At 38.5% G+C, this 11,824-nt stretch overlaps 1 protein-coding gene across 1 annotated transcript in view; it reads left to right on the top strand.

Annotated features, from left to right (window-relative positions):
• Positions 1-820: 820 nt before the first annotated feature.
• The window catches only part of tesk2 (testis associated actin remodelling kinase 2), a 33,291-nt gene continuing 22,287 nt past the window's right edge, over positions 821-11,824 (top strand). The window contains exons 1-5 of the mRNA XM_005728967.1: positions 821-1,244; positions 5,764-5,894; positions 6,006-6,176; positions 6,436-6,549; positions 11,385-11,506. Coding sequence (XP_005729024.1) covers positions 6,054-6,176; positions 6,436-6,549; positions 11,385-11,506 — 359 coding nt within the window. The 5' untranslated portion in view covers positions 821-1,244; positions 5,764-5,894; positions 6,006-6,053. The remainder of the gene's footprint in view (positions 1,245-5,763; positions 5,895-6,005; positions 6,177-6,435; positions 6,550-11,384; positions 11,507-11,824) is intronic.

The raw sequence follows: 11,824 nt of genomic DNA, 5'->3' as shown, positions 1-11,824 counted from the left end.
TATATATATATACATGGGTGAGTGAGGCCACTTTGCGGGCCTCACTCACCCATGTTAGTAGTCAGAGTATTATGCCGTTCAGATTCTGTTTGTTACTCTGACAGTATCAGGACACGCAGGAGTGGCTGAGATATGTTCAAACTTTACTATCGTGCGCAAATAACTACAGACCTTTTCTTTGAAAGTTATTGGAAAATGTCATCTAGAACAAATTCAGGTGTGCCGCTTGTTTCTTGATTTTTGTGAGCTGGCTTGTGCTGACTGATTTTCTCCATTAGATGAGGCTGTTTTTCCACGAGAGTACATAAAAGCTGGAGTTAAAGCACCTTGTGAGCAGAAAAAGTCATTATAAATAAGACTTATTAAATATATGGTGCTCAAGTTTGTGATTATTTTACCAGGCAATACGCGACCACACAAAATAGATCAGAAGTCTTAACGTATCACTGAATGAAATCGTTTTATTGGGTAATAAACCAATAAAATGTCACATGTAAATGGGATGGATTTAACAAAAGCAGTGGGGTTGCTGGAGTTGTCAACAAAAACTTTAAAAAACAAACTAATACAAGCTATTGGGCAATTCAAAGTACAAGTACAAAAATACTTTGAAATATAAATGAATAAGGGTGAAGTCGTTGTTATGAAACATAGGCAATGAACTTACCAAGACATTGCTGAGGGTTCCACTTATTTTTTAAAAATTGTATATGATGGTACATACCGGTAGGTATATTTCTCTCATTTTAACTAACGCTCGCGCAAATTTCCGCGTGCTCATTGGCTTGTAGACGCGCCAGTCGAATGTGGGCGGGGCCAGTGGGAGTTACTTGGATGAGAGACGAAAGACGACGGAGCTGTCAAACACCAACAATCGACTGAAATATTATCCCGGGCGGTACAAAAACACGGTCATTTGGTCATTTGTGGATACAAGGACAACATAAGCAGTCTCTGAATTGATTGTGACACTTGAGCCTTTGGGAATTTGGACTTTTCAATCGTCGCGACGAGAAACTTCTTGTTTGTGTGTGTTTGCAGGATCCAGGGGCTAATGTCTGTTAGCTCTCTGCTCAGCTCCAGTTTTGTTGACAAACTAGCCCGTCCGCTAGTCACGAAGCTAGCCTCGGTCCCAACCCTGCTGTTTTGGCGTTAATTGGACGTTTTCTTCAAATGGCACCTGGTAAAAGACACGAAAACGAGTTTGCACTGTTACTGCAAACACCTCTATGAAATAAAAACAGGTGAGTCAGCTGAACTCGAGGGGAACACACGCCAATGCTGACTGTTTCTTCTGTGGTTTGTTTACATTTATGTCGCGGCCAAAAAAACACTTAAAATAACAGAAGAAATGCTGATCGAGAAGTTCATTATTTAGCATATTATTTATACTTTACAAGATACGAATCATGCTTTTCCCCCTTCACTGGTGCTGTTTATGGCTCTCAGGTATATAAAGTAGGTTTTTCCCCTCCACTCCACAGTGCCTGTCCCCTCGGTTTGTTCCATTATTTCAAAACTCTGAAGAATGAGAGGTATGCATTGGTATGGTATTCTGTAATAGATTGTAGTCAGATGTGATGCTATTCTCTTTTGTTAAAATTGATCTTGTTTACATTTTTGCATGGCTTTTTACAGTTAGGCCCTTTGTTTGGTGAGTTATAGATACCAACTATCAGATTACTGAAATGCTGAAAATTGTTTACAGAAATTATCATTAGAGACTATCATAACTTCTACATTGTGTTTGAATGTAGTGAAAACAGGTCTGTGCTTATTGCTGAGCTGTGTATGCAGACTCTTACACGTTCACTCACGCCCATTTAATTCCTCTTGCTCCTCAGAGACACTAACCCTAGCTACAAACCTGTCATTAGAGCATCACTTAAGTACTTTTTTCTTTTTATTTATTGCTGACATTTTCTATTAGGCTCTGATCCACTGAGACACAGTGGCATGGTGTTCAGGCCCCCAAACTACTGTTAAAACATTTGGCCTGAGGCTGCTTTGGTGATGCCCCATCTGTTTCAGAGTAGCAACAAGCCACATTTTACAGACCCCAAGAAAAATTCTGCCTTTGAAATTTCCACCCTTTTCCTTTAGTGTGGTGTTTTTTAAGTGCACGCCTTTTGGATATGTAGGCAACAGGGTATAGTTTGGAAACAAATATAGTTATGAACTCTGTTGGTTTGCCTACATTTTCTTTTTATCATTTCCAGTGTGATAGAGGGTTATCGTATTGCTCAAAATTACAACTTTCTGTAGTATGATCCTATTTTTTTAATTGGACCAAGTCATGTTGTAGTATGCAGCTGTGGTTGTTTCCCCCATAATTTAATTCTTTTTTATTGCCAGGAAGTGACTATGAATGATGTGCGTTTCATTTTTACCTAATGAGTAGGTGTTTAAATTATTACTATGGTTGTCATCATCTTTTGCCTATAAAATAATCATTCTGACTGAAAATCCTTTTTTAACCACCCATTAAAGATCAGGCTTTTTCAAGTATCATGTGTATGTCTGAAGTGTTTGTGAGAATGGGAAGTTTTTATTTAGTCAGTTAGGGCAGCTTTGACCATTAATGTGGGTGTGTGAATGCAGAAGCTCTTCTTTGTTGCTTCTCGGTTATGAATATAGGGAGAATTTATGTTCTACTTGCTGACCTATTCTTGTCTACTCAGATACAGAATAGATGTGATGTATCTGTGTTCTTGGTCTTGGACGGAAACCCCACTGAAATTAGATAGGAACGCTTGGGCCTGGTACTTGTGGCTTGCATTTTTCTTGGCACAGCCACTTTTATTCCTGCCGTACTGTTTCTGCAAGGCATAAAATGAGGTGTCGCTGTTAGGGGGAAAAAAAACAGAAAGAGGAGGATGAAAAGCCTTTTAAGGATGTGGCTGGGACAGAGAATGATCTCAGAAATTGTCCAGTAGGAGTACAGCAACTCTCTTAAGAGTCTAGTGTCACTGCTGTTTTTAGGATCTTATGAAACCTCATCTGGGCCCAACATTGACTTTTGAATTTCTGCTTTGGTTTAATGGGCCTCTTTAGTATATTCATTTAAAATACTGCACCTGTTTTAAGCTTTTGTCATTATTCCTCTCAAACACAGAAAGGCCAGAGTACATAATGACAGTATTTATAGTATTAGCGATAATGTGAAGTCCGACTTCTACGTATGAGCTCATTGTTGGAACCCATACTTAAAGGAATCGTTTAACCACAACACATAGTCTTTGTTTACTTTCTGTTCTTACATCAGGGAAGAAGTTGAAGTCAAATTTCCACATTGGCGCAACATTATGCAAGCGTTTCTAAAATAGCAAAAGTGGATAAGAATAAGGATGAAGTCGTTGTTAAAAATACCCCTTACAATTTCCTGAAACCCAAAGTGACATCATTAGATGTCCACTTTTTGTTCATTCACTAGTTCAGAGCCTTTTTTCATATTTTGAGCTTTTTTTCTTTCTTTTTTTTTTATGAGATCATGAGTCCACAGAGCTCAGGCTCAGGCGGAGAGAGTTCCAGAGTCTGCAATTGTTGCAAAAGCTCTGTCTACTTTGTTTGATGCACAGTCAGCAGGCCCTGATCACACGACCTCAGACACCTGATGGGGATATATTGATGTTAACGTTCTCTGATATCCCCTGGTGCTTGTCAAAGCAGAGTTGATACCAGAATCTGAAATGGACTTTGAAGTTAACAGGGAGCCAGTGCAACAAAATCTTACTTTCAGCGACATACTTGCTGGGTAGTAGTTATAAAAATGTTCCTAAATGTGCTTAAAAATGTGCAGAAGAGCCAACAGGTATAACAGAAACAATAAAGAACTTGTAGGCAAGAGAAGTGGAGCATGACGTGTACTTAGAAGCAGCCACAAAAAAAGAGTCATTCAGACACATCTGAAGAGAACTAGGCCCTGATACACCTACCTACTATCTCAGCCTATCAATGTGATGGTCAACAATATGCAAAGTAGATGTCAAGTCAGAAATCAGAATCTTTATTGCCATTGTAGCAATAAAACATTGAACATTGAAAAATGAAAGTGCAACATCGTCATCCGGTACCTTTCTGTGTGGACAAGGGAAACAATAGTTTTGTTTTGCGACATCAAAAGTTTACGCCTGTGTCAGACTGTGCCCCGTGTTATTGTTTGTAGCCTTATGATTGGCCAACATTTATATACAGTTAGAATTATTGCTACCTGTTGCACCTGACATCATTTTTTTGTATTGTCATGTAGATGCAGACATCTTTAAATATGCAAGCAGAAAATCCCTAGTGCCAAAACTTGAGGTTGTGAAATATTTTTATTGACCTGAACACATTCAATCCATAAAATCAAACTAAAAAAAATCATTTTAATTTCTGACTTCCATGGATAAATGGAACAAACTCCAGCTTTAAATTCAGCTGGCAAACAGTTTATAATTGGATGCTTCTTTCATTATTACATTAACATTAACAGGTCACAAGCAATTTACTGCGTGAAAGTTATTATTTCTCACTGAACTCTGTTCTTATTTAAAGGTGTATGTTCTATTCAGCACACATAAGATGCTCAGTCGTCAGGTCAATTTTCCACTTACTGTTGAGACATAGGATCTGAAATATGTCTTCAGTGGAAATGTACAGTGAGTGGAAATTTTCTGCTTATGACCTTAGGTGAAGGAAGGCATTTTTTTGTGTACTCTTCAGCATTTATAGGGAAAGATTTATAGAGTGGCTCAACATGTTTTTATCAGCTAAAGAAATCTTCCTCTAGCTTGACGTATTCTTAAGATATGAAAGCCACATTGTTTACAGGCATTTAAAGACCTTTAGCCGCAGACGTGCTTTCCTGTTCCCCTTTGTACCCTGCTGACTTTGTTTTGGATGGCAGAAAGGTCCAAGACCTGAGCTATTCCTTGGCTAATCTCCCATAATTGGACAATGGGCCCCTATTACAGCCATTTCATTTGAGCCTGTTGAGTAATATTGGCTTGTCTCGTCCCTCCTGAGACAGGACCCAGTCCAAAGTTGCATTTGCTTTTAAATACCTTTAGAATAACCTGAAATTGTAACTTGCTCCTTCTTTATTGTTTAGGACTATGTGTAAGACTGCTGGTCAATAAGGAGCCATAAAATGTTCAGGGCGCATTCAATACCAAAAAGTTGTAGTAAAAGTACTGAATTGACTTAAATTCAGTTTGCATAGGTCTTAAATGTGTCTTTTAGTCTCAGACATTCTCTAGACATTTTGTTTTTGTGACATGACTGCATCAAAAAGGTCTTGCTTTATAGTTAGATAGATAGATCATGTCAAAAGGACCATTTTAAATATACAAAAATCTTTGTTAAATAGGCCTGATGACTTGAGATGGAGGATTTATGGGCCACCAAGTCTCGGCACCTGAAAATAGTGATGAAGTAAACCATGCTTGATAACATGCTTGTGAGTCACTGGAAATCCAAAGACGGAAGTTTAACAGCAAAAATGATCAGAATGTAGACTGATACCTGGAGATAAGTAGATATTTTTTATGAAAACAATATTTTTGTCATTTGGACACTTTGCTTAAACTCATTCAAACACTTAAAATTTTTCTTACTGTTCATTTTATGTTTCACTTAAAGTGGGAATAAATGTTAAAGCCTTAATTTGCATTTGCTTATACCTCTCATTGGCTACAATGGCTACTTCAATCAGCAGCATAGAAAAAAAAAAGTCTGCCATGAAGCTTACTCATTAAATTTCTTCTTTCTTTCCTTCTACAGGTCTCCAGGGATACAACATACCTCTGTCAAACATGTGAAATCCTTATTTGGGTGAAGTTCTCAGTTACAAGCAGTGATGATTTGGATTACTTGGAAAATTCTTGGGTTCAGATTCAGAAACAGAAGTCTATGTGTGTGATATATTTTCTCCCGCAACACAAACTGTGCAAATACTGTTCTGCCGTGAAACCCTCGGCTCCGCGAAAACCAACCAGTCCACTTGTCATGCGGGTACATTACAGAAAAACACCCATAATACCCTCACTGGTACCACCGTCATTCACGTCACCATGGAACGGAATAAACGCAACTCCATTGCTGGGTTTCCTACACGACCTGAACGCCTCAATGAGGACAGAGATGATATCGGAGGGGTAGGAGTGTGTGAGATGGGAATGGCTCCACCTTTGCAGGTTGGTTTTTAGTTTAGTTTAAAATTGTTACATGTTATACACTATACAGGACTCGTGTGCACTCTACAACTCAATGTAAAGCCAGTGTAGAGCTTGGACAACAGTATAATTATAACCTGTACAGTGTTCTAGTCTGTACTTAGCTATAGATTAGTGGCTTTTTTCAGAAACTGTTTCTGACAACCTCTTCAGCCCAAACAAAGTTGTGGTATGGTCCTGCAACATGCTCATCAAACATGTCCTTTTCTGTGTTCTCCAGGTGTCTTCCCCATCATCCTACCGAGCCCTCATCAGTGCCTTCTCCTGTCTTACACGCCTTGATGACTTCTCCCGCGAGTGGATTGGCTCAGGATTTTTCTCTGATGTATTCAGGGTGTGTAGAGATCAGATATTACCTCACTCTTTTCTCAAGTTCAGTCTTTTCTTTCACTGTCTTCTCATTTTATAACCATGCCTCATTTCATACCTCAAGCAAGAGTGTCAGATTTGACCTCAGCTGAATTCTTCACCCTTGGTGCCTGACATAGTTTTATTTTGTGATTCGATTGCACTCAGTCTCATTATTAATTAGGCTCTGCTAAATGAAGCTGCAGCAGAAGAAACTTTTTTTTTTGGTCTGTTGTATTATCAGTCCACCATGACAGTTACAAATTTTTGCATGACTCATTGTGGTTTAGATAAGCAGTGTGACTGCTCATCTAGGAATAGAGCCCGATTGCATATATTAGAAATAAATGATGATGGCCTAATAATGTTTGACTTTGTTGGTTTTAGTATATCATCAGATGCATTCTTTGTTCGGGGTTTATTCTAAGACAGACAGTAAAGACCGATCTCTTGTTTCTTAAAGGGGTAACATGGAAGACAAAGGTGACAACATTGGGGTAAAGGGTTTGTTATCTTATTCATTAAGAAAGTTAAGACTCCCTTTTATTTCACTCTATTTATCAAATTGTTAGGGGTGGGCGATAGAAACAATAAAAATTTGGCCAACGATAGAGATTTTGACTATACCGCTCTATCGCCATAGCGCATGTTGATGATGTCGTCAAGCTGTGCCTGTTTTGGTCGAAAGCATCGCAGCGGCTACAACCATTATCATCTGCAAATTATGCCGGGCGACAGTCATAGCAAAGAGATGAAGCACTTTTGAAATATGGGGAAAGCCAAAAACTGCGCTTCCTCCACTTCCGTAACATTGATTCATTAATGTTGAATTCTCTCGCAGCTGTTCTGTTCCCATGTTGTTGCAGTATATTAATAACTAACCTTGTATTGTGGATGAATAATCTCAGTTGTTCTCCTTACTGAAGCTTGGCCCGTGTATAGCATCCTGCTATGCGATTGCATTTGTCCCTGACCACCAGAATCCGTCACGTTAACTTTTATCGAGTGGAAAAAAAGTTGGCGTTCATCCTCCAGCTTCACTGTGCTAATGTTATGCTAACATAGCTGTGTTGCTAGCAATCACGTAGCACATCATTATATACCAGGTAGTCCAACTTCAGTAACCCTGCAAACGCCACTGCTGTTTAGTTTTCTGTCTTCATTTATGTTGGAAATGGTAGCAGAGCTGTACATTTTAATTAGTTTCAAAAATCTCTCAGTCAGAACATGGTATGTCATGTTTAGCTGGAAACTAGCGAGCTAACTTCCTGTTAACTTCTAACTCTGTTAAATGTAATAAATTCTGTTTTCATGGATGCCTGGATGTTAAACTTGATTGTTACACCTGGTAAAGCAGCAACGCTGATGATTTTATTAAAGATGAAAGAATTTAGACTGTTTTTAACTCTCAGTGTTCGTTTGACTTTGGGACCTGAAGAGGAGTTTTGGACCCAGATTACTCCGCGAAGCTCCTCACTACGGCAGCCGTAATGCTCTGACAATCCATCAAGCAGTGCGGCTTACCAAAGTTGTACTAAAACATTTTTTAACAGATTTCTGCATGCCAAAATCGGTTCGAGGTCAGTAAGCACAACCAGAATTCATACATAAGGCACACTCTCGATTTTTGAGAAAATTAAAGGATTTTAAGTGTGCCTTATAGTGTGGAAAATACGTTATACAGAAGAAAATAATATATCACGATATATATATATATATCGTTACTGCACGTTTTTCAAATTATACCGTGATGTGGATTTTAGGCCATATCGCCCAGCCCTACAAACTATTATAATTTATTTTTCCTTGTTAGCTTTTGTGTATTGGAATTTCAACTTGGCTTTAGTGCAGGAGGATTGGCCATGTACTGGATTGTATGCAACATGAGACCTCCAGTGGAGATGACCTGCTGTGACATTTGGTTTCCATTGTGTCGTGGGTGGGCTGATTGATGATACTGTTGTTGTCTGACAGCCAGTGGTGTTTGAGTGACGTGTGTGTTGTTAGGAACAGCTCAAGCTAATCCAGAAGATTTGTATTGGAGCGAATCTAGGTATATTGTAATTGGTTTTTATTAGCCATATTAAGCTTGTAGAAAGTGCTGTTATTCAGCACTATTCTAACCCATTGTGTAGTTTGTATGCCAGCTCTCAGAAACATGCCATTGTTATTGATGTAAAACCCCTGGAAGTTATTCATAACTCACAGTGCTGCAACTGGGCTAAAGAGTGGATTAAAAAAAACAAAAAATAAACAAAGCAAACACCATTGATGAATGATTTTAGAGACATTTGGGGTGTGTTTCATTGAAGGGAAACAGCATAATCACTGTGAGATAAGCATTACTCACTTTGTTTTCTATACTGCTATAGAAAATGATCAGAGCTGAGGCAAAAGAAGGAGTTTAAAGAGGAGGGACAGATTCGGGTGGGTCCTGGGGTGGTGTGGAAAGACTGATGAACGGGATGTGGTGCTTCAGAAGAGGTTTTAGGTGTTTACTGAGTACAAAGGAAGGCAAGGATGAGGGCTACAGAGGAGAGGAAGAGGAGTTTGAAAGGAGGGGGGTGTAAGGATTGGTTAGAGGTTGAGTTATTTTGGGGTGGCAGGGGCTTGGTAAAGGGTTTGAGACAGACACTAGGGTTATGGTTTCCATCTGAGAAGGCGAGGTGGAAAAATGGGGAGACACTAGAGAGGAAGATGGGAGAGGGGGAAAAATGCTACCCCTACAGACTTGATGATTACTTGGGCATGATTTGCTGGAGCCTACAGAGGGGAGAAAAAGGGGGGGATGAGGAATAACTGCAGATGGGGGGGATGTGAAGAGTGAGGAATTGGGGGTCGGACGGATGTGGGGGAGGAGGCCTTTAGAGGAGTGGCCATCTGTTGTTTCTGCTGTCCTGTGGTGGGGACTGTCGGCTCTTTTAGCCATGCCCACTCCTTTGAACTTGAACAGAGACATTTTTGTTTGTGCATGTGTGAGACACAGAGAGAAGTCGATACAGAAAACTCTCACAGACTAAATTCAAGTTCATTATATTTTTTGAAGTTCTGCTTATACACGGTATATAATAGTGATCATCTTGCACTAAGTAATGAACTTGCAGTGCAGAGGAACCAGTGTTATTCTGTATACTTTCCTTTAATTGTTAATGTTTCCTGCATAATCCACATTGATTTTTGCCTGTGTTGTCAAGTTCCCATCCTACTGATGGGATATCACAGTGGCTGTGTAATGGAAGATAGCTGCTATAAGATGACATAAATTTGCCATTTATTTATTTATTTATAGTGAATATAAGAGCGTTTTTGGGACTGTATACCCCCCTCCCCCAGTCTTTATTGAATCTAATCAAATGTAGCAGTTTTTAAAAAAGGAATGCACGACTAAAAGTGACCAAAACTCTTTTACTAACAAACCATGTTTATCCAGCATCCAGTATTGAGTAAGTGTCCAAAACAAACCAACATATGTGACAGGTGAACCTTTGTTCTTGTAATGGTTCATGCTTTACCAAACAAAGAATGCACAATGGCCCATACAGTAACACTGGCAGCACTGAAACCTTTTATTCACTGTGCAGTTTAAAATGATCTTTGAAGTGTTGGTTTAAGTTGCTGCAGAATAAATGATAGCATAACTTCTATACTAACGTGCCAGTTAGCAGGTCTGGTTTGCATGCGTCTATGAATAATTTTCCACAGTTAACACCTCATCTGGAGCTTATGATATTTGAATAGTTGCCTTATGTACTGAAGCTCATCTTTCCGTAGATACAGGATTAATTTAGGCTTTTGAAATTACTTTCTTAAAAGCTTTTTAAATGCTTCTGATGGGAGGAAAGAGTTTGCATGTGCAGGTAGATAGATTTGCATACAGTGTCTTAGTCAATTGGTTCTCCTGACGTCTAGACAGGCACATTGGGGCGTTCTACCTTTAATAGTAACCACAGGAATCTGTAAAATAATCTGTATTTCCTTCAGTAGATATTAAATATATTAAGCAAATTGAACTGCTGATATTTTAGAAAGTGTGTGTATGTGTGTGTGTTTGTATTTGCAATGGCTCCAAAGTATATCTTTAAATTTGGGATAAAAACAAACAAAATCAAAATCTGCATACACGTCTCTATTTCGTGTTACATTTGATGTTGATTAAGAAATATTTGCTTCTAAATTTTGATTCAACTTTCTTGGTTTTGACTTTAAGTCATTTAAATTTAAACATGCTACCAACATAGCACCTCTTGCTAGTCAATTGCAGTCAATGAAAAATAAATGCTAGTAGATTGTTTAAAAAAAAAAGTGTACTGTACTGTTTCAAAGCTTCAACGGGAAATGTTTTAAAGTTGTCACAATCCAATGACCTGTTAGGTTTGCCGTGCTGGGATACTCTCCAGCCAGCCATGGAGGGATTGAGTGTGATGCCACAACTATGTAACAAATCAATGGAAACTAAATCCTGACGCAGAATCATATAAAATTGATTGTGGAGCACTGACCTGACTGTTTCCTTTGTCATGGCTGGTCAGCATTGACTGACCTCATTTCACTTCTCTTTTATGTCCTGCTCTTTGTTTTTTTGGCTTCCTCTGTTTTCTTGCCTGAAGAACCAGATTTAATATATTTTTTTGGGTTATAATTGCAGAAGAGCTTGGTTGCAAGCTGTTCAAGGCCTTAACTGTTGTGCTCATTTTAGGCATTATGCAGTCATAGTTTTCTTGCTACAAGAATATAGTTAATCTGCCCTAGATATGAAGGATGAGACAGTGTTTGGTTGTATTTGACTGTAACTGAACACATTTTCATTTGACTTTTTTCCAGGTACGTCATCGAGCTTCAGACCAAGTTATGGCTCTGAAGATGAACAAGCTCAGCAGTAACAGGGCTAATATGTTGAGAGAAGTCCAGCTAATGAACCGGCTTAATCATCCAAACATACTCAGGTTAGTAATCGAATAAGAGTAATTTATTTTCCAGCCAGGGCTCTTAAAAATAAATAAATAAATAAATAACCTTTGTTAATTGAATCTTAATTTAAAATGTTGGTTGCTTCTAAAAGCTGCATTAATTTAACTTTTAAAACAAAGCAAGCAAAATCATTATTTTGTTCCAGATAATTATTACGTTATGGTGCAGATTTTAAGAAACTCTTTCTTAGTAACGATTTCAGAAACTCTAGATGATATTCAGCACAAATGACTGTGTGCAGAAAATAATTTCTACTAACACCTGCCTGTGTGATGATAAACAAAATATATTTA

Source organism: Pundamilia nyererei, unplaced genomic scaffold (assembly GCF_000239375.1).
Source record: "Pundamilia nyererei isolate P.nyererei 1_Seehausen unplaced genomic scaffold, PunNye1.0 scaffold00031, whole genome shotgun sequence".
NCBI classification, from domain to species: Eukaryota; Metazoa; Chordata; class Actinopteri; order Cichliformes; family Cichlidae; genus Pundamilia; species Pundamilia nyererei.
The sequence above is the reverse complement of the archived record's forward strand: the minus strand, read 5'-3'. Positions and strand labels throughout refer to the sequence as shown.